Source organism: Rosa chinensis, chromosome 5 (assembly GCF_002994745.2).
Source record: "Rosa chinensis cultivar Old Blush chromosome 5, RchiOBHm-V2, whole genome shotgun sequence".
NCBI classification, from domain to species: Eukaryota; Viridiplantae; Streptophyta; class Magnoliopsida; order Rosales; family Rosaceae; genus Rosa; species Rosa chinensis.
Genome location: NC_037092.1, coordinates 36,353,855 through 36,374,762, shown reverse-complemented (window position 1 = coordinate 36,374,762; position 20,908 = coordinate 36,353,855). Strand labels below are relative to the sequence as shown.

At 37.6% G+C, this 20,908-nt stretch overlaps 5 protein-coding genes across 10 annotated transcripts; 2 read left to right on the top strand and 3 right to left on the bottom strand.

Annotated features, from left to right (window-relative positions):
- Positions 1-265: 265 nt before the first annotated feature.
- Positions 266-6,371, bottom strand: LOC112201633 (trigger factor-like protein TIG, Chloroplastic). Its single transcript, XM_024342537.2, has 13 exons — positions 6,046-6,371; positions 5,878-5,961; positions 5,650-5,778; positions 5,316-5,404; positions 4,942-5,125; positions 4,158-4,248; positions 3,914-4,068; positions 3,352-3,444; positions 3,166-3,258; positions 1,362-1,442; positions 1,089-1,238; positions 839-934; positions 266-620 (listed from the first exon to the last, which is right to left on the bottom strand). The coding sequence occupies exons 1-13, from the start codon at positions 6,307-6,309 to the stop codon at positions 543-545; spliced, it is 1,587 nt and encodes a 528-aa protein (XP_024198305.1). The 5' UTR covers positions 6,310-6,371; the 3' UTR covers positions 266-542.
- Positions 1,449-2,510, top strand: LOC112201634 (40S ribosomal protein S25-3-like). Its single transcript, XM_024342538.2, has one exon. The coding sequence runs from the start codon at positions 2,021-2,023 to the stop codon at positions 2,342-2,344; it is 324 nt and encodes a 107-aa protein (XP_024198306.1). The 5' UTR covers positions 1,449-2,020; the 3' UTR covers positions 2,345-2,510.
- A 3,450-nt stretch (positions 6,372-9,821) lies between the features above and the next one.
- On the top strand, positions 9,822-12,077 carry LOC112165557. The gene is made up of 3 exons (XM_024302110.2): positions 9,822-10,163; positions 10,710-10,865; positions 11,639-12,077. The coding sequence occupies exons 1-3, from the start codon at positions 9,882-9,884 to the stop codon at positions 11,789-11,791; spliced, it is 591 nt and encodes a 196-aa protein (XP_024157878.1). The 5' UTR covers positions 9,822-9,881; the 3' UTR covers positions 11,792-12,077.
- A 1,035-nt stretch (positions 12,078-13,112) lies between these two features.
- LOC112167635 (grpE protein homolog 2, mitochondrial) lies at positions 13,113-16,362 on the bottom strand. Of its 5 annotated transcripts, none has more exons than XM_040507422.1 (6): positions 16,082-16,362; positions 15,139-15,391; positions 14,897-15,036; positions 14,594-14,761; positions 14,124-14,252; positions 13,113-13,482 (listed from the first exon to the last, which is right to left on the bottom strand). In XM_040507422.1, the coding sequence occupies exons 1-6, from the start codon at positions 16,217-16,219 to the stop codon at positions 13,384-13,386; spliced, it is 927 nt and encodes a 308-aa protein (XP_040363356.1). In that variant the 5' UTR covers positions 16,220-16,362; the 3' UTR covers positions 13,113-13,383. The 5 variants fall into 5 exon arrangements, with proteins under 5 accessions (XP_040363356.1, XP_024160446.1, XP_024160444.1 ...); XM_024304678.2 differs by having other exon boundaries at positions 14,897-15,090; positions 15,196-15,391; positions 16,082-16,361; XM_024304676.2 differs by having other exon boundaries at positions 14,897-15,102; positions 15,196-15,391; positions 16,082-16,360.
- A 399-nt stretch (positions 16,363-16,761) lies between these two features.
- LOC112168364 lies at positions 16,762-20,749 on the bottom strand. Of its 2 annotated transcripts, none has more exons than XM_024305485.2 (5): positions 20,449-20,749; positions 19,124-19,822; positions 18,910-19,041; positions 18,703-18,808; positions 16,762-17,706 (listed from the first exon to the last, which is right to left on the bottom strand). In XM_024305485.2, exons 2-5 carry the CDS (start codon positions 19,811-19,813, stop codon positions 16,931-16,933), a joined length of 1,704 nt encoding a protein of 567 aa, XP_024161253.1. In that variant the 5' UTR covers positions 19,814-19,822; positions 20,449-20,749; the 3' UTR covers positions 16,762-16,930. The 2 variants fall into 2 exon arrangements, with proteins under 2 accessions (XP_024161253.1, XP_024161254.1); XM_024305486.2 differs by having other exon boundaries at positions 18,706-18,808.
- Between the last annotated feature and the right edge of the window lie 159 nt (positions 20,750-20,908).

Here is a 20,908-nt window from a genome sequence, read left to right as displayed (position 1 = left end):
CAGCACTTTTAAAAATATTATTTACCAAACACAAAACTGTTTTAATTCACAGCTGATTATTCTCATAACACAACATCAACAGTTTTTTTTTTTAAGTCACAGCAATTCCAAACTAGCCCTTAGTTTGGAGAATGAAAATTGATTCAATTGGGTGTGTTCTCAGTTGCATACACCTTGCAGCTGCATGGAGGATTGCAGTTATCGTATATATTATAACTCTCTGTATTTGCTTATTTTGATGATTTTTTTTTTTTGTACAAAGCAATTGAGAACTTCAAAGCTGGGCATTCTATTGAATAGGATTGAGTTTATAAAGTAACTTCTTGATGTTTCAACATCGCAGTGGTTTCGTTTATCAAACAAACAAAAACAAAGGTAAAGGCTCTAAACCCAAGAAACCAGGAAAAAATAGGCATGCTTCAAACTTTGTCAGCTCTCCCGAAACGTCACTAAACATATGAGTAGCCTCCTGTACCATCGTGCCCAAAACTTTGGAACCTACCAGGCTACCACGCGGATGCAGACATGCTTTCTCCACTCTGTCATCTAGTTATGTACTGAATCTCTGTATGTTCTCTTAACCATTCAAGCACCTTTGCTCCCTCTAAAATTTCTTGGACCTGCACAAATATTGGAAGAGATGCTGTAATTGTCACTAATCAAATACTAGTAAAGAACAATAATGGAAAACTGCTCCTAGTATATTCGGCAGAAGTCAAAACACTGAAGAACCGGTCCAAATAAAGTAAAGCAGAGCAAGTCCAAGTGGTGAGACAGAGTGGGAGATTCGGAAATTAGGTCCAAGGCAATTGAAACTTAAAATATGGCATATGCTAACCTGTCCCTTAACACGTTCCTCATCATAATCCTGTTTTTGACGTTTGAATTCAGCAATGGAATTTTCGACCTCTTTCACAAGATCGTCGGTTGAGAACTGCAAAAGCAACAAACCACATTTTATTTGTGAATGAGTGATAGGTTTGCAGTTAAATATGTAAATTTCGAAAGACCGTGCTATGAAGCATATTACAAAAAGGCTCCAGACAGAAAAATCTTGATAGTTAATCTGATCATACAAATTTATATACCTGCAACTTTTCCCGTTTAAATATGTCTCCGACAGCCATACCCTGTTTTATCATATTCATGATATTCTCCTTCTGGTGTAGAAGGTACTCATCCACTGCCTTCTTACCTGACAGTGTAGCCAATTGCTCTTCATTTAATTTTACATTTGCCTGCGCAAACACAACAACCAAAAGATGAAAGATTATAATAGAGAAATACACACAAATTCATGCCAACTCATACATGCACAATTCAATCCGCAATACCAAATAAAAGTACATGGTATCTACTACCTGTATCTCTAAAAGTTTGCCTCCATAAAGCTGCCTGCCTTGTTCCTCAAACAAGGATTGAGGAATATCAACCTCTACCATCTGCAAGCAACAAGACACAGTTACTACAAAAGAAGTTTCCTGTATCAGGGAGAAATTTAAAACTTTTGACATGCCAACAGGCCCAACACTTAAAAAAATGTCTTAATAGGCGTACATATGTATCTCCTTTGTGGATTCAATAGAAAGATAAGGAATTAGTTTATGTTGTACATATGTATTGCTGTCTTATAATATGTTTGCTAAATAAGAATTAATATTAGTGAGCAGAATACAGGATTCACTAGCTGCTCTCACCTCCATTACCCTCTCTCTTTGTGCCTAGCGATTCTTAAATATGGAGTAGAGTTCGAGTCTACCAAGTACAAGGGGTAATAATACTTAAGAGGTGCTTTGACTGATGATATCCTTGTAGGATCAACTTCCTACTTGCTGGAAAAAAAAAAAAAAAAATCTCCCAATTGGTGTAGGCTTTCTATGCTTATTGTTTAGTTGCATATTGCAATACATGCATAGACTGCTATAACTAGGACGCAGTGGTGCAGCGACAAAGACATATAGATACCAAACGAACAGAGAGCAATAGAGAATAATCTGAGAGTTTGAGAGAAAATTCTTCAATGCCTCTGAAGAAGGAAAATGCTCCCCAAGCCTCATTGAAGCCCACCAAGAAGAAGAACAAGAAGAACAAGAAGAAGTGGAGCAAAGGAAAGCAACTAGAGAAGGCCAACAGCATGGTGCTCTTTGACCAGGCCACCTACGACAAGCTCCTGTTTGAGGTTCCCAAGTTCAAGCTCAACATACCATTCATTCTATCCGATAGTCTCAGGATCACTGGGTCTCTGGCAAGGAGAGCAACCAAGGAGTTGATGGCTCGTGGCTCAATCAGGATGGTGTCTGCTCATGTGAACCGGCAGATCTACACCAGGGCAACCAACTCCTAAATCTCCCCTTTGACTTTATGAACATGGTTTTTATTTACTGTTATGTCGTTTTAGGATTTAAATTAGCTTGGCCTAACTTTCTAAAAGGGATTTCTAGGCTATATCTGTTTCTAATGGAGTTAGTTTCTACTTGTACATGCATTACTTTTTTTGGCATTCTAAATTTTTTTTTTTTAAAAAAAAAAAACGACAACAACAACAACAACAGAATTAACTGTCTAATATTTACCAGCTGGAAGCTAGCTGCAAAGAAACATTGTTGTACACAAACTCAAGATACATATTTTGTGGATCTTGAGATAATAACTTGGGTTTGCAGTCAATTAAGCCTTGATTTTGAAAAATATCCAGAAGGACTCAAGTTTTGATTGAAAAGTCATTCCAATGTAATCAAGTTTTGTTCGAAAATTGAAATAATTAATTTAGTCCTCGGTGAATATGTACATTTTAAAAATAAGAAACCAAACACGGCTATTTCTACTTTAGCTCTTCCCTTAGCCATCTTCCGATATTGCACCGCAATGTAACTACGTTAAGATGGCTGGAAGAAAAAGAAAAAAAAAAGGTACAACGAACAATGGCACAAAGGTACACACACATCCACCACGTCACAAAAGATACTGTGCTTAACAGTCTACTAACTTGTCAAACCTTTAGGGTCCTACTCCAGTCAACTTAAGGTTTATGCTTATGTGTATATCAAACACTTTAACTGTATGCGCGCTCCCACAGATGAAAAGGGTATGCACTGCCTTGTTTGAAAAGGTAAAGACCAACAAAAGGTTGCAAAAATTGAATATAATCTTAGAAATTAAAATCACCTTGCAAAGCTGATCTAGAATGGCATTATCTGCTGCTTGCTCTCTAGCTGTTTGCTCTACTTCCTGGCATTTTTGCAAGAGTGATTCCTTGACCTACAGATGTGCAGAAAATTTCATTCATATTTGAACACAGTACAATTTGAAGCAGCAGTCCAGAGAGAGTATTCAAAAGTTCATAGAGGCCACCTGTTCCAGGGTGGTGCATCCAGGAAGAAGCTTAGGAGCAAGGGAGTCATCCAATTCGGGTAAATCTCTGTAAAATAACTCCTTGCATTCAACCTAAAGGAGACCCAAAAAGAAACAAAAAGTTTATTTAGTATCTTTGATGCATAAAACATCTTCTCAAGATAATTGTGTAGCCTGTTACAAAAAGTCAAAAACTTAAAAGCTGTTGCATAGCGACTGGGTACCTGGACGGTGGCAATTGAATGAAGTCAATTTTTAGTGTATTAAGAGTATAAAACACTATTACACCTTTTTCAAACTCATCAAATTTAAGAAAAATGACCTTAACTTTATTCTGGAAAAAAATCCAGACGAAAATAAATTACATAATAAATTCAATGAAAAGACTTGCTTAAACTTCAACTATTGATTAATCATATTTCGATTTAACTGAGCTGAGCTGGACGGTTAAAAGAAGAAAACAGTGATAAGTTCTTTCTTAAAGACATGCAGATGCCTATTGTTTCTTATGATGTTCTTTTGGTGAACAAAATGCAGGTCCTTAATACAGAAAAGCACTCACATTGAATTGAGCATGAATTCCTCGGAGATTTTCCTGTGCCCATGATTCAGGAAATACAAGAGGAAAAGACTTTGTTTCACCTCGTTGAATTCCAATTATCGAATCAAGGAAACCGGGAATTAGTTCATCACCATCTTCTGTATCAAAATGATAACCTGCAAGTAGAAATTAGAGTTGAGATATCCCTCTGCAAGAGTAATTCACATTAAAACAGAAGGGGAGAAACAGAAGAATCTTGACAAACCTTTACTCTCTGCAGATGGAATATTTTGAACATTTGATTCGTCTTGATTTATTGTTGTTGCAGATATATCAAGGACAACAAGATCGCCAACCTGTAGGAGTATTTGCTTTGTTTGTTACAAACATCCTACAACTTGCTGAAGAAGATTTTCTAATGCAAGTATATTTGTTTCTTTTGAAAATTCAACAAAAACTCAATGAATATTATTCTTTAATCCAAGTGAGATCAGCAACATTATATGGAAGTATCTGAATATATTTCAAGTAGGACTTCCACTGCATCTCAGAAGATGCAGTCGAAAACTACTCAGATGTGGTTAATAATCTTCTAAATCTCTTCTCTGTTGGACAAATAAAGCTTATGTAGTATAGGGAGTGTCCATTTATTTGGACAATTGAAATACATATATAAAAATTTAATGACCTATCATTTGAAGATTTAATCATCAGAACAAATCCCTACAAGCCCAACCTACCACTGTAAAGTAGTATGTAACTGATACACATAAGATTTATTAACTGATTCCCTGATGTTGCGTGATCAGCTTCCGAGTATCTCAAGTATGACATGAATCCCATAAAGAAACTTGAGCAACATATGCTAATCTAACTGTTTTCATGCAATCTTGGACAAAATTTACTCCAAGAGTAGTCCTTTAAGGTGCATATCACATGAACGTGCAAAATAGTGCCAATCATGAATATTACCCGAAGAAAAGAAAAAACAAAAAAGAGAGGAGAGCATATCCATATTTGAATATTTGAGTAACTTGAACATTAGTTACCTGTAGTCCTCTGTCAGTTACAATTCTTAAAGCCCCTAGGGACTTGTGACGGCGTCTTAATTCTTGTTCAGAAACCTTTTGAGCATCTATGTCACTGTCTATCTCAACGGCGACCTTCAAATTCTTGTATCCATTCTCAGGAATCCATTTCACTTCTGGTGCTACATCAACAATCACATCATATCTGGAGCACAAGATGAACTAGTGAGTATGATCAATCTAATCGAACATGAAGACGAATACTGGTCAAAATGATCCAATTAAACATGCCTCCCCTTTCTTAAATGTGAGTATGTCATGATATTTTGAGGTGGAACTAAGTACGAATATCAAAAAAGTGAAACAGTGACTTAAAACATGTCTCTTTTAAGAACCTGAGAGAGGTGCCAGAAGAATAGGCCTGCTCTAGCTCAGAAAATTTGGTCAGAATGCTGACTGAGTCTGTCAAAGCCGTGCCGGTCATCTGTAAAACAAGAGCAGGCCAACCTTCAATTGAGAACTCTAGAATCTTAAGAGGGGTTTTACTAGAAACATGTAGCAGATGTTGCAACATTATAACTCTTAAATTCTTAATCCATTCCCAATAAGCTAAATATTAAATAACATTACTTGACAACACTACTAAGCAATCAAATACCCACATTAACTCGCAATTACAAAAATCTAAGCAACCAAAATAAAAATATTTACTATGAACTTAAAACATACTGAAGACATGGCATGTGGAAGGGTCCTCCTCAGAATAGACTCAATGGCAGCCTTGTCTACACTTTTCTTCCCTACATAACTCACAAGAATACTCTCCGGCACCCTCTTTCCAGGCCGGAACCCCGGAACCTGAGCACATTAAACCCATATAAATAAACAAACTCACAATTCAACTTTCTTTCCTGACAAGCTAGTTCAAAACCATGAGAAATGAAATAGAGGCAGAACCTTTGCTTGCTTCGTGAACTCGACTATAACCTTTTTGTAACAGTCATCGCAGACCTCCGGCGGCACTTGTATGCTCAACTTCACCTGCATTCAGATCACATAGACGAGTGCTAAGTATTTAACCAAAAAAACAAAAAGATGAGAGTTTGGGAAATTGAGCAAAGTTACTCTGGAATTGGGTTGTTGGGTCTCTGTGACGCTGATGTCGGCCGGAAGTTGGTCTATCTCGGAGGTGGTAGCGGTGGAAGAAGAGGACGAGACCGCGAATTGGAGAGGGTGGAATTGGCGGGAAAGAGAGGGGGGTCTGCGAGAAGTGTAGAGTTGGAGAGAAGAAGGGTTTTTGGGGAGAAGAAGGGAGGGTGAGGAGCGTGATGGGTTTGAGTTGAGGACCGCTGTGGAGCCACCATTGATGGCAGTGAGGCAGAGCTCCATTGCTTCCCTTTGTTGTTTTTGCTTGCACTGGAATGCAGAGCAAAGACTGAAGCTCAGAGCCTGGCAGTTTTAGCTGCAAAGATAGAGGGCAAAACGGGGATTATCCAACAAAAGGAAAAACATGCGGCGTCGTTTTGCTCCGGTAATGTTGGGCTCACTCCTTCAACAGCTCTTGTTCGGGTTCACTTTCATGCTCTCTTTCTTGCACTAATCGATTAATTTTCACTCTCCTCTTCGACCCCTCTTACCTTCTTCTTCGTCTATCTACTATAATTTGTTTTATTAAAGGTGATTTGTTTATGGGTTGTAATCTTCACTATTTTTTGCATAGTTCATCAAGGCTTGATTAATTGTTAATCATCAGTTGGTTCTCCTATGTTCTTTTTCATCTCCACCAATCAGGCTTCTTCTAGTGTTCTTCTTTCTTCTGTTGTTATTCTTTCTTATTAATACTTCTTTTTTTTATCGTAGTCCTTAGTCATAGGAGCACCAAACATGGGTCATATATTAGTATAGCATAAGTTAGGTTAGAAGAGTCCAGGACTGTTATAGAAATTAAGGTGAAGCATGATAATCTTGTGAAACAAACTTGCCCTATGAGTGTTTGAATTCTTTTGTCCAAGCACATTGTTACAAATTTTTTTGTTGAAGCAGTTTCTATCAAAAGCAGTTTTGTTAGAAACATAGAGATTTTATTACCTTGTAGTTGATAATGTTTCCTAGTTTCTTGTCGTGCATTTAATTATCTTACATGATACTCCTCACTCTAGGAGTCATCATGGGCTGGGCTAGGGCCGGCTCTACCCTAAATTTTAGGGCTTAGGGTCGGGCCGGACCTAGTCAAAGTCAACAAAATTTAGAGCCGGGTAGGGTCGGGTCGGGGCTTAAATATGCCAACCTTTACCCACCCGAAAGGCCCGAGCCACTAAGGCCAAAAGGGCAGGGTCGGGTCGGCCTTCCGAATAGAGCCAAATAGGGTCGAAATGGGCCTAAAATGGCCTTAATTTGTTTAACAAAAAGAAATATATTATTTCCTTTTATTTTTTATCTCAAAATGTGGCTCAATGGTTATATAGGTAATATAAGACTCATTGTTTTTTGTTGATCATATTTAATATATATATATATATATATATATATTGGAATTAACTTATAAATTATGACATTTATAAATATTAGTTAAGATGGTTATATTCAATTAACTATCTCTCTAAATCTCCCAAAATTAATTGTTGTTTAACAAAGGAAACAAAAATTAAAGAAAATAAAGTTTAGGAAATCAATTACAAAAATTAGGGGTGGGCGCGGTTCGGTTTGAGGCCCAAACCGCTTTTTTTCGGTTGATCTATATATCAAACCGCAACCGCATTACAAAAGGGTTGAACCGATTATTTTGGTTACACCATTTTTCAGTGCGGTGCGGGTCGGTTTCGGTTTGGAGCGATTTATTAATTTCAACTAGAAAGAGAGAGCCAAAATTAGGTTTATTTGTACCTAACGATTTCAATAAGGCATAAATAAATTTTGAATGCATTTAGAGTCCACACAAATCGGCAAATATCACCCAAATATCAAGCAACTTGCAGAAAGACCATAGCAACTTATTACACACACACACACACACATATATGTATATATCAATGATCAATCAAACATAGCAACTTATTACAAACCGAGAACTTAATCAAAAATGGATTTCTTTTATATTGAAAACCAACATTTCCATCAATAAAGAAATAATAAATAAATAAAATATAATTAAAATAAATTAGGTGTGGGTCGGTTTAAATCGGGCGGTTTATGACCCGAAACCGCAACCAAACCGCTTTTATACGGTTCGGTGTGATCATAAAACGAAACCGTTTTAGTTCGGTGCGGTTACCGAACCGTTTTTTCGGTGCGGTTCGGGTCGGTAACCCCATTTTCGGTTCAAAATGCCCACCCCTACAAAAAATAAATAAGTTGTATGTTATAGACTAAAGAGAAACATATTTAAAAAATAGAAAATTATTAGGGCTTAATTGGGCGGGCTTAAAGGGTCGGGCCGGGCTAGGCTGTAGGGTAGGTCCGGCCTTCATTTGCATGACCCTACCCTACCCTATTTGAGAAAGGGTAAGGCCGGCCCGCCCTAATGCAAGGGCCGGGCGGGCTTAGAGCGGATTTAGAGCCGAATGGCTAAATGATGAGGCCTACCTCACTCCATGGTATGATACCTTTCATGAATCAATTATCTTGATGTGACAATCATTTGATTCATTTATATCCTCCTACCTATTCACGCATGAAGACCATCGTATATATATATTTGACTTTGGTTGTCGGTGCTATAGGAGTACAAAAGTTTCAAGTTTTATACATTGATTTACTTCTTCTAAGAAGCACTTCATAAAGAGTATCAAAAAGAGTTTATGTAACTCAGAAACTCATTTTTATAATTTTTTGCAATTGTTAAAATTAGACAATATAATTGAAGGTATTTCTACTGAGATTTGATCTAAAATCTTTCTGTTTCTTTAACTTTTCTCATTCTTTTTACACTTCTAGTCTCTTTGCAAATAGTATGTAGTTCTACTATGCTAAGAATTGAAATTATGAATAATAAAAATTAACTATTTACCCTTGAATATAGATGATGAATTCTAGCCGTAATAAATGCTTAAAATCATAAATTTAAGATATGGACTTATCACGCTCAGTCAGAAAAGAAATTTTTTTTATACTATTCACATTAAAAGTAAAAGTGAAACGATAAAAGTTAAAAAGATAAATATGAGTAAAAATGGCACAAATGAAAACATGAAAATAACTTGGAATGTTTTATCATTCCCTAATCCAAAGTGGAGTTTTTCATCATTTCCCTATAAATCATTATGTGCATTTGATGTTGGGGTTGAAAAGAGTATACTATCGAAATCCAATCAATGTTAAACTATAAGACACAATACTAAACGGTGCAGGTTGATTTTGATATGTTTAGTTCCTTCTAACATCTCAAGTATTTATGATACATTTTTTTTTTAATGGTCATACATTTTACTTCTGATAATGTAGACAACAATTTGCACATACATATGGATTTGCATCATACTAAAACTACTTATAGTCCCGGTTCTTTTCGAATGATCTCAATACTTCATCAGACATGCAACATAAATGCCATAAAGGATCATGCAATTCTCATACAATAAAAATGTGTAAAATTTTTGTGTCCACTTCATAAACAAAAACACACTGATGGAAATGATGTTAGACCAAAGATTGTCCAATCTATAATTTTTCTTATCTGGAATACAATTTTTTTTTTTTTTTTTTTTTTAACATTTTCGTCGAATTTTATTAACGTGACAATATTTAAATGATAATTCCCTTTTTCACACCAACAGCGAGTCCTGCATTGATGTGTTGAGCATTAAAAGGGTAAGCGGTGCGTTTCGTCCCAGGAGCTAAACGGCGTCGTCGCGTTCTTTACCAAACAAACTATGCTTTTAAACCTTGAGAATAGTCACTCACTTCTTCACTCTACACAAAACCCAAAAGCTGAGAGAGCAGAAAAGCGAAGAGAGCACTAGAAGATGGAGGGAGCCGGGTCCAGACTGAGCCGAGCGTCCTCCAGGTACGGCCCAACAACCACCGTCTTCAGCGGCCCCGTCAGGAGGTGGAAGAAGAAGTGGGTCCACGTGCCGCCGTCACCGTCCTCCTTCAGCTCTCGCTCCCAATCCAACGCCCGAAACAACGACAACAGCTCTCGCCTCCTCCTTTGCCGCTGGACCCCAATTTCTTCTGCACCTAACTCCGCAGCCGCCGAGCCCGGCTCCGGCGACGAGCGGCCCCGCCGGAAGTTCCGCTACACGCCTGTAAGTGAAGTAGCATAGGTATCTGTGTGTTTGTATTCACTGTATATGAAGGTCAGAGTAGTTAGGGTTTATGGAAATTTAGGGTTTTGTTGCAGAAGTGATTAAATTATGTGGATTTCTTTGTAATTTGAAGTTTTGTATACTGTACACTTTGAGCTTGTACTTTGTTAGTCAGATTTTTTTTTTTATAATAATAATTTAAAAAAAAAAAAAAATTGTCTGCTTATATTCATTTAGGTTTGAATTGCATCTGTTAGGTTTGAAGTTTCTGTTCTTTGTTAGGTATGAATTGTATCAGTTCCAATTTTGATTTGTATGAACACTTGCGAAATCTTTCAGAGCTAAAGAAATTTGATAGAAATAACGAATTCAGGACAAACACTTATGCTTTTGACTTTGAGAGATGTCGAGAATAGAAAAGATGCTTCAGGGTTGGGCTTTGCTTGAGATTTTGACTTTGAAGGATGAAAACTGCTGCTTGAGATTCCAAGTTACTTTGTTTTGTCATTATCAGCAGGGCTTATCTGCTTATGATTCATTGTGTAGGTTGTTTTGCTAGAGGAGCAGAGGAAGGCGGTTGAGAAAAGGATTGAGGACATGGAGGATGCGGAGAACGCTAGTGAGGGAGACCAATCTACTGTGCTGAGTGATAAGATGTATGGGAAGTCAAACGCTGATCAATTCAAGGAGCAAGAAGCTGAGGTAAGACCTTTAAACTCCTACTCAACTATCATTTGCATTTGTGCTTTTTGTTTGTGGTGTAGACTCTGCATTCCTCTGTGTTTAGGAACTGCTGTGGCCCCTCCCTGTCCAATAGCATCTTATAGGGTTATTGGTCACAGCTATTTAATTCATTCTATTTGAACCCAAAATACACTTGGTTCCCACGAAATTTCTATTTCCTCATTGTCAAATGTGAAATGTCAACCAATTGGAAAATTGTCTGAATATTTAACTTGGTGCTAGAACCTAGGGAACCATTGTGCTTCAACCAAATTCTTGATCTTATGGTCATAGCTCTGCAACACCCGCCCGCCGAAAAAAAAAAAAAATCATGTCAAATTTCCTTGCAATTCATGGGCATATGAACTTTATTACCATGACTCTTGCACACTGATCAGCTTCTTTTTACTGTTCTGAAAGAGAAAATAAAGTTCAGTTAGTTGATACTGTTGTTTGCTGTGAAATATACAGTTGAGTACTTGAGTCTTGAGTTATTAGATTCAATATTTTTTTCTAGTATGCTATTTTAAGTCTATGTATTTACTGCAAGTATGTTAGGTTATAAGGGAACTCTGGAAACTAACAGCATTTGCAATGATAATCACTTGTAGAAATGTGAAAATTAAATTTTCTTTTGTCGTGTTCTCCATCCAGTGGATAAGTTCTTTGGTGCTTGAGTTGTAATAGATTGAAATTTTGTAATATCATTAACAATGCTGGAAGTTATTAAACATATTTTGTCTGCATTGCAGGAATTGGATAATAATGGTTCACAGGCCTCAAGTATAAACAATCTGAATTTAGATCTGGGCTTGCAAGGTCACAGTGCCAACCTGGAATTAATGAACAAAATGAAAGAGGCTCAGACGAAAACTGCAAGCTCAGGTGGGTTTTGGTTGCAGTGATGTGTAGCATTTGTCAAGACAAAGCTAGAGAGGCCTAGAAAGTAAGGTAGTAACATGAAGTCAACACCCACTGTGGATGTCGTGTGTTTTCTATATTAGTCTGATACTACTTATGATGTATGTAACTAAGCATTAGGATGGATTCTGTAGGGTTAGTAAGGATTAGTAAGGACCAAGTGCTATGTTGTGGTAGTACATAATGAAATAGCAGCTGATGTTTGACTGTTTGTATAATGATTAGTGAGTTGAGCTGTGGGCACTTCTTTGTAAGGGGTCACAATTCCTGTTTCTGGGTGTGTTTCCAACGGACACCTAAAACCAAATTAAGAGAAGAACATAACATCTAGTTTGTCACATTAACCTTGAAACAATAATTTTCTCAAACCTTTTGCTGCATCACGTCAGTCAAAACCTTTTTTCTTTCTTTTCCGGCGGGCAGTTCAAATGGTTGTGCTAAGTGTCTAACCATTCAGAGCAGAATGAAAATTGATCCTGCCGCACGATAGAGCTTTCGGGTCACTGATATAACCATTTCGACCATAACCAAAGTTGATTTACTTGCGAGCTGATGGAGCTAGTTGGGGAAGTCAATTTGGTCAGGCTGGACCTGGGTTGTAGAGTGCTCTAAAATCAAGGAAAGAGGATAAGATTTTTTTTTTTTTGACTTTGTCAAGTGAAACTCAAAGGCTTCCTATGCCTAAGATAAACCCTTTTAGCACATGTGAAATGCTTCAACTATGTATTGCAGCACAATGCTTGTCCACTTTGACAGCTTCGGGGTTCGAACCTAGGTTGGAGAGCACACTCAATTAGGCAAGAACCACTAGGCCACTTGCAGTGGTTGGAAAGAGGATAAGATAGAAATTCTTGCTATTAGAGATGGGGCACAATATCACAATCACATATCGTTACATTAATATCAATTAGAGATGTAGTTTGGCCACGTCCCTTACTGTCGTTTACTACAATGACCAAAGACGTTACATTAATATTACAAGATAAGATCACGCGTTCTTTACGGGGTCGGGGGGTCCTTCTCTATGTAGTCGTTTTCTACAATGACCAATGACGTTGCATTAATATTACAAGATAGAATGCGTGTAAGAAATGACTTGTCCCTTCGTTTTGCTCACTTTCCATGCATGATTGTTGGCTTGTTGCTCATCATTTGGAAAAATAAAGCGCTCCATGACATGGTTTCCAGCCAAAGCTTCAATTTGCTTCCAGTGACGCACAAAATAAGTTTGCAGACCCTTGGCTCAGAGCAAGCACCAGCATCCATATTTATTAAGGTACTGCAATGGAGCCAAGAGTTGGGTGTATGAACTAACACCATGCTCCATGTAATCAGGCCATAATAGAACTAGAACTACTTACAAGCAAGGCACAGATAGGTCCCTAATGATCTGTCATTCAGAGACTCAAAACTCATACAAAACATGGAAAAACAACTTCACTGGAAATAAAGTTGGACCTCAAGTCATGGAATAACATTAAATCTCATTCAAGTTTCTTGAACCCATGGAAAAATTTGGTCATGTAATTCAGTACACTGGAATGCCGTAGTGAAATCTGTTATAGCAGCAAAAACTTCAATTGCCAGCATCTTCCTCAGTTGCATTGTTTTCCGCTTCTTGAGTTACACCAACGTCAGCCGGCCTAATAACTCGATCATGTAGCATGTATCCAGGCTGCAATACACAAATGCAGGAAGGTCTTTATTCATGTTCTTAATGCTATAAGTCACAAGATCAGTAAATCAAACCATAAAATGAATTCTTCCCACAGGTTTGAATTAAAACCCCACATTGTTGAACAGAAGGAAAAAAAAGGTAGGATTATTTGATGAAAGATTGCAGAAGCCATTTGGGATTGGGGGCATCCTTATGGCAGTAACACGTATGCAAACAATTAATGGTCCTTGTCATTCACATGGGTCTTTCTCAATTGCAATATAATCCATATATAAAAAACCAGAACCAATACTTGGTTTTGTAAAATCCAAAAGCAAAGGTGCAAAAGCGTCGCAAAAACCTGTTATCTGGTAATTAATCTATAATGCCTTTACATTTCTGACAAAATCAAAATCATACTTTTTGATTTTTTTTTCCTAGTATTTATGTAAGTGAAGATAAACAGACTGCTTATGCAATTCTAAATTTCTTCATGTCAAGATGTCCAAATGCTCAATCAAATCTCAGCACATAAACTGTGTCCCCAAGGCTTGCACACTGATAAGTAAATTATACTATTGATGCCAAGCAGTGGTAAAACAGTAAATCTCTTTCTGACATGTATAAACATACAAAAAAATTTATTACATTAAGCATACCTTGAGAACTTGAGCAACAGTGCCAGGAGGCTTGGAAGGATCTGATATTTGGAACATTGCATTATGCCTATGTGGGTCAAATGGTTCATTTGTAGGATCATATTTTTCAACACCGTACTTTTTGAACACCTGAAATGAGATTAATTGTGTTAAGAGTACTGGAGGTAATACCAGTCAGTGTAAAAAAAACCATAACTTGATACACCAGTAGTTGCAACGTGGCATGTGAAATATAAATTTGAACTTTTAAGAATGAGCCTAACTGACAACATAGGTGTTCATATATGAGATGAATGAAAAAGATCATGTATCTAATTTTATGTTTTGAATGATTATGTGAGACAACCAACCATATTATATAACATCCAACAAACACAAGTATCTACAAGCGAGTACAAGCTGTTTATGGCCAACTTATTCAGTCAACATTTCTGGGTGAGTGATTAGAATTCCTGATAAGAAAAGCTTACCTCTGAAAGTTGTTTCTCAGTCATTTCAACTCCCTCAAGAAGAGTTTTCAGAAGTGGCAGTGTTCCAGTCGAATCCTTAGACTGATCAATTTTTGCGAAACCGGTTTTGGTAACTGAAGCAGCTCTACCCAAATTGTCTGCAACATCTAGTAAACTCTTTGCAAAATTCTGCATTATAATTCCAAGCACTTGTCAGAATATAACTTCAGATTTTTTTTTTGTTTGTTTGTTGGAACTGTGAATAGAAATTGTCCTACGAGAATTATGTAAATACAAACACAACAACTTGAATCTGAGGACGACCTGTATGGAAAACTTTTTCGTATTCTCTGCTTCGCGCCTTGTTCTATCCATGACATTTTCCATTTCTGCATAACTGCGGAGGACTTTCTCTTGCATCTTCTCAATCTCTTTATGCTTTTGTTTCAGAAGTTCTTCCTTCTCTGTGAGAAGTTTCACCAGATCCTCAGTAGACAAGTCACCATCTGAATCTGAATCTGAATCTGAATCTGAATCAGAATCAGAAAATGCAGTTCGTTTAGTACCTCCTCTTAGAGTACGTTGTCTCCTAACATTGGTAGACTGGGAATCTGGAATAGAACCTGATTCTTTGGTTTGATCAGCCACTTTTGTATCCCCACTATCAGAAACTTTAGCATCACTCTTCTCAGCACCTCCATTTCCAACCCTTTCAGAAGGCTCCGGAGATGCAGATGAAGAGAATCCGAATAGTTGAGATATAGATATAGAAGAACTGGAGGCTGAATGATGCAACAGTGACACCTGACTCGGAATCAACTGTTATTTGAGTAAATAATGAAAATAAACATAAACTTAATGAGTAAATGTGCATCCATCATGTCCTTACACTCTCAAAAGAAACAAACTTATAGAGATTGACAAAAAATCCAACATCTTTGAGTAAAGTGAAAAGATTGAAGATCAAAGCTAATAACCAACGAACTTTATATCATAGGAAAAATAAAATTACAGATAACCCCATCACGGCTTAAAGTTGACAGTGGATATTATGGTTTGCAACATAAAAGTCCTGGGTGAAATTTTAACCAAGCAGACACATGAGCCTTCAATCATCATTTGAAGCAAGGTTAGCTTATGCCAAGGACACAATAAATTACTTTATTTTTATTTTTTGTAGACCAGGCTACCGTAATGATTAACATACCAAATATTTTAGAACTCTATCAAACAAACCCAAGATTCAAAATCTAAAAATACGAAGTCCCAGACAGCCAATTGAAGAATTGCCATACGATCCAACACAATTATTATCCAAAATTTGTTGGACACAAAACCAAAACTTTCTCAACTAAACCAATGAGTAGCAGTAAACCACATCTTCAAGAGTGCGAGAAATCGAAATCGGAGTTCATAAAGCATAGGAAATTGGTAAAATTTGCAGAAAGGCCTTAAACCCTAGCAAAACCCTAGTGAGGAAACAAGCAAAATTAGGGGGGGTATTGGCACCTTATTGGGCAAGTCCTGAATCAGAGGCTGCGGCTGATTGGAAATGATTGGGAATCGGTGATTGGGTAGAGCGGCGAAGGACACCGTGCTCCTGGGGATGGCCCTCGAAGCGCGAGCTAAAACCCTAGACACGAACATGGCTGAGGAGGAGAAACTGCAGGGGCAAAATGGGAATATGGAATTATTGGGGTTTCTAGAGAGATTTGATGGGGGGGTGCTCAGGGCTTTAGGTGGGGGAGAGACAAGAGAAGTGTACTTGTGCTTGGAGAGAAAGAAAACCACAGGCGTGACCGAAAAGTTTGTGGGTGACTGCTGCCGGTGGTGTTTAAGTTTACCAAAATGCCCCGCTATGCAGATATAACTCTATCGAATTAGGAGGGTATTTTCGTCTAAACACCAAGTTGGTTTTAGGAAGATATTTTTTTTATATATATTTTTTTCAGTTGGGGTTTTAGGAAGATAGGTTTCCCTTGGGTTTAGAAACCTCGGGTTATCTGAACGAAGTTGGTTTAAAATGTTGTCCGCACAAAGACGATGTCGTTTGAACCATACACACAGATGTATCTTTGGAAGAGACTTCATATCAAATTCACAGAAGAAAGAAAGAACACAGAGAGCTGAACTTAAAAAGGCATCAAAAGAGACAAAAGAAGAACTCTCAGCACCCAGAAAACACAAGAGCAGAGAATTGCAGCAAGCTCATATATACAAAATGTTACAAGAATAATGTAAACACACGTCGGTTTGAACCATTTCATAAGCTTAAAACATATCCTGATGAAACTATGCCTTAACTTGCTTATCCCCCACTATTGGTAGCAAAAGAAAAAAAGAAAAGAAAATGATAGTCTATGATGAAGGCTCACCCCTTCCATAGCCTAGCTCACATTCAAGCAACTCTTCAGCATCAGCTACTTTTCTTTGTGCTTCCTCAAAATTTACCTCAACCGAAGCGAGCTCAGCCTTGAGCCTTTTCCTTTGAGCGTCCAAAGCGTTCATTTCCTCCCTCATTTGCCTTGCTCTTTCCACATGATTCTTCATACGCAAGGATGTTTCAAAATCTGTCTTCAGCCAGCTCAAGTCAAATCTGAAGACCTCAAGCTCTGCCCATAACTTTCTCAGCTCTCGACAAGTCTCCTCTGTAATATCCTTGGGCTTTCTAGTCTTTAGAAAGTAGAGCAGTCGACCCAAAGTTGTGAATGCCCATTGAGTGAACTGTTCCCCTCTGTTCTGCTGGCATTCAACCAGGGAAGGGTACAAGGAACAAACTTCCTCCAGCAATGGAACAAAGGCTTTGTCGACTTTACCAAAGCCTCTGAAATCTGCGGTTTCATCACTTGGTAAGGAGCTCAAAAAAGGCTCTTCCTTGACAACTGGAGACTCAGCGCGGCTATCTAGAGGCTCGGCAATCATTGGCAGTTCTGCACCTAAGGGCTGCACAGGTGCAGAACTGCCATTTTCGTTTACTAGGGCTGTCATCTCAGCCTTAGGGACTGCAACAGTTGCTTCAATGACACAGGTATCGTCCACAAGATACCCTTTTTGTTGGTCATTAAGCATCCTAAGTGGAATTAACGAGGTGAAGCCACAAGCGCTGTCATTTTTGTCAAATACATGTACTGTTTCTGCAAAATCAAAATACCAATGATCACAAAAAGACTAATTAAGATAGCTCTCCCAAGGTACAAAACAATAAGTAATAGGAGAAGCAAATTCTGGAACTTTGCATCAGTACCAATAGTGAACTCAATTAAATGTTTCATTGATAAACATTGACCACAATAAACGAATGCATAAACTATCAACTATATTTCGTAATGAATATTACCTATAACAAACAATGACATATTGCGCAATGAATATACACTGACAAACAATTCCCTTAAGCAGAACCGAATACACTGCCAGTTGCAGCATCACGGTTCCTTATACACCAATTAATTCAAACATCATAGATTATACATGTCTTATTTATTTTCAATGAATCAAAATCAATTAACACCAACACGCTTCCCACTGTGATCAGATACATATACCTTATTTTGGAACGTGCACGTACCATCTACTTCTACTCTAATTAATTATTAAACGTATGTATTTCACAATAAATAATTAAATGTACTAACTAACAATTTCCTTAACCTGAAGTCCTGAACCCAATAAAAGTGCCTCAAAAAGTAACAGCTCAAACTTGGCACACAACAGGGTATCCAGTCGCAGCATCTCAGCCTTCTTAGACAGCATCTAATTGAAAAAGTATGGCTTATGCACGCCCTTTCGATGGATATAACATCCGCAACTAGACATGCATATGAGGGATTTAATTTATGTTATGACAACTAATACCAGCAAGCTCTGTCGTAATCAGATATACCCTGTTATATCGGAACACAGACTTACCACTCTAATTCTACTCTAAACAAAACATTCTCTTATATGGCACGTACAATTTTTCTATTTTGTATCACATTTCTTTTTCCATTTTCTACATCTTATGTGGGTAAAAATTTCAGTAAGCATAGAGCAAGCAGTCAAGCATTAATTTGGAAACACACAGAACATATTTTGCAGTAAATGCAATACCAAATAAAAGCAAAGCATCCATAACAGGAGAAAACAACCACTTGTTTCACTTGATTCTGCTTCTGCTGCTCCTTTGTTTCTTCCTTTTATAATATGTAATGTCACTGCAAGGTCTTCCACTGTCACTTTTTGGTCAAACATTTCCTGTTTTTAATCAAACAAAGTATACACAACGTTAAAGACTAGAACAATATATTTCTAAACGGACTTCTTATTGCAAATTAATTTTTTTTTTCTTTCTTTACCTCTATCTGCACATTGGTTAGTTTCACCATTTCTTTGTGCAGCTCGACAAGTGACCATTTTATAAATGTGGGCGTCGCTCTTTCATGTCTTTTGATTACTCCCCCAATATTTGTCTTGTCAGCTAACCAATACTGTTACATAACAATGAAAAAAACATTAATTTTGATAGCCAAAATCTGCTGATATGTTAATAAACCAGTAGTGCCTACTTACCATGATTAGTGGCAAACAACCTGACAAAGCGACATCTTTCTCTTGCTGCTTCTTACTTAGACCATTATGCAGATGGTCTAATATCAAGCTTGCCCATGAATATTGTCGCCAAGAAGTCCAGTCGGTGCAAACTTCTACCAACTTCCAGGACAATGTATAACCTGAGGTGCAGAACAAGAATGATATGAATAGATTCATGACGATCAGACTTGCGACATCGATTGGGACTTGTTTCTTCGGGTCTTTCAAAGCTTCTTTGAGTGCATTGTCGACCATGACCTTTGTTACTTTCTTTGCATCAGCAAAGTACTTGTCAATTATCCCATTGTTCTTTGGCTTTTGGTGGTGCTTATTGAGCGGGAATGCCACTCCTTGCAATCTCACTCCAAGACATGTTGCCACATCTTCAGCTGTTATTTTGTGTATGGTTTGATCTAACACAAACCCTTGCTTTTTGGTGTCATACGCCATGACCATCCTCAAAATGTCTTCATCTACTTTCTTGCATTCACTATCTTCTAAAAATTGAAGATGGAACACCTTAATAATATCCCAGAATGGTGACGATGTCAACATCATTATGGCATCAGGACTGATTACCTTCCTGTATGTCTTCATCTTCTCATTGAATGACTGCAGACTAGCTCTGTACTGTGGAAGTCTGTCTCTCTGTTCATTTCCTTCAGCCATCTTTGCTTACTGCAAGTAATTAGAGAAAAGAGTGAGAAAAGATAACATACAAAAAACTACTGTTAAGGAATATGAAAGCTATTGGCTATGGCCAAAGACTACAAAAGCTACTGACAGAGATTAGGGAAGATATTGTCAGGAACCATAAAGGCTACTCGCCTACTCCCATAAAACAATTGTCAAGAGTATAGTAATAATTATGAAACAATAACCTGAAATCTACCAAGCATTATCAAAACTATTGCAAAGCAATATTCATGAAACAACAAGATATCTACACACATAGGGAAGCTACTGAGAAACAAAATAAAAGCTACTTCCATGAAATTGGATGGCTACTGTGACAGAATATAAAAGCATCATGACATGGTCACTCTCATGTCATGATGTCTAACAGTACGCACAGTATACAAGAGGGGATGATGTTAGGGCAGGCAGGAAGCTGATTTAGGAGAATCGAAAGAGAAAGAAGGGAAGCAGTTACTAGTTGGATTTATATGTAAACCAAAGTAGACTGGGAGATATGACATATTAGCATGAAACTCCACTAAAACCCTAAAATCCGAGATAGTCAATAGTCAATAGCCACTGCTAACCAATTGGCTACTGTGAGATTTGAAAGAATAGATGCTTACTGCGTCGAATTGATCGAAAATTTGAGTTGCGGCGCTGGATTTCTTCTCTTCAAATTGTCGCCGATCCTTGAAATTGATTCCAGCGCATTGAGAGTGAGAGAGACAGCCAGAGCCAGAGCAGAGAGAGAGCGCCGGCGACGAGAGTGAGAGTAAAAGATAAAAACTTTGCCGTTAAGGCCTTACAAAAGATTAAAACTTTTGGTGGCCCCTTATGTAATGTAACACCCAAAAGGGTTGGGTTATAAAGGAACCAGAGACCAAGTAGCTTGTCCATTCTCAAGCCAGGAAGCACAATGGCTGAAGGTGCTACACTATGAACATCAAAAGATGGAGTTTAATCCAGAATATTAACATGATTGACTTCCACAAGAAATACCAACAGGTGGTTATCAAATAAAGACAACAGTGACTACAGAAATTGAGATATGAAAGATAAAGAAGCAGAGTGGAATGACCTTTA

What these genes read in the sequence shown, in the direction of transcription:
- LOC112167635 (XM_024304676.2), bottom strand. Translation starts at nt 16,219, where the DNA reads ATGTTCGTGTCTAGGGTTTTAGCTCGCGCTTCGAGGGCCATCCCCAGG. An exon ending in TTCAGGACTTGCCCAATAAG is followed by an intron (nt 15,392 to 16,081) that starts GTGCCAATACCC and finishes CTCAAATAACAG; the next exon opens with TTGATTCCGAGTCAGGTGTC. An exon ending in CTGAGAAACAACTTTCAGAG is followed by an intron (nt 14,253 to 14,593) that starts GTAAGCTTTTCT and finishes ATCTCATTTCAG; the next exon opens with GTGTTCAAAAAGTACGGTGT.
- LOC112201633 (XM_024342537.2), bottom strand. Translation starts at nt 6,309, where the DNA reads ATGGAGCTCTGCCTCACTGCCATCAATGGTGGCTCCACAGCGGTCCTC. An exon ending in GCAAACTTTTAGAGATACAG is followed by an intron (nt 1,239 to 1,361) that starts GTAGTAGATACC and finishes GTGTTTGCGCAG; the next exon opens with GCAAATGTAAAATTAAATGA. An exon ending in TTAAACGGGAAAAGTTGCAG is followed by an intron (nt 935 to 1,088) that starts GTATATAAATTT and finishes TTGCTTTTGCAG; the next exon opens with TTCTCAACCGACGATCTTGT.
- LOC112165557 (XM_024302110.2), top strand. Translation starts at nt 9,882, where the DNA reads ATGGAGGGAGCCGGGTCCAGACTGAGCCGAGCGTCCTCCAGGTACGGC. An exon ending in GGAAGTTCCGCTACACGCCT is followed by an intron (nt 10,164 to 10,709) that starts GTAAGTGAAGTA and finishes TTCATTGTGTAG; the next exon opens with GTTGTTTTGCTAGAGGAGCA. An exon ending in TCAAGGAGCAAGAAGCTGAG is followed by an intron (nt 10,866 to 11,638) that starts GTAAGACCTTTA and finishes TCTGCATTGCAG; the next exon opens with GAATTGGATAATAATGGTTC.
- LOC112201634 (XM_024342538.2), top strand. Translation starts at nt 2,021, where the DNA reads ATGCCTCTGAAGAAGGAAAATGCTCCCCAAGCCTCATTGAAGCCCACC.
- LOC112168364 (XM_024305485.2), bottom strand. Translation starts at nt 19,813, where the DNA reads ATGGCTGAAGGAAATGAACAGAGAGACAGACTTCCACAGTACAGAGCT. An exon ending in GTTGTTTGCCACTAATCATG is followed by an intron (nt 19,042 to 19,123) that starts GTAAGTAGGCAC and finishes GTTATGTAACAG; the next exon opens with TATTGGTTAGCTGACAAGAC. An exon ending in AGAATCAAGTGAAACAAGTG is followed by an intron (nt 17,707 to 18,702) that starts GTTGTTTTCTCC and finishes TTGATTTTGCAG; the next exon opens with AAACAGTACATGTATTTGAC.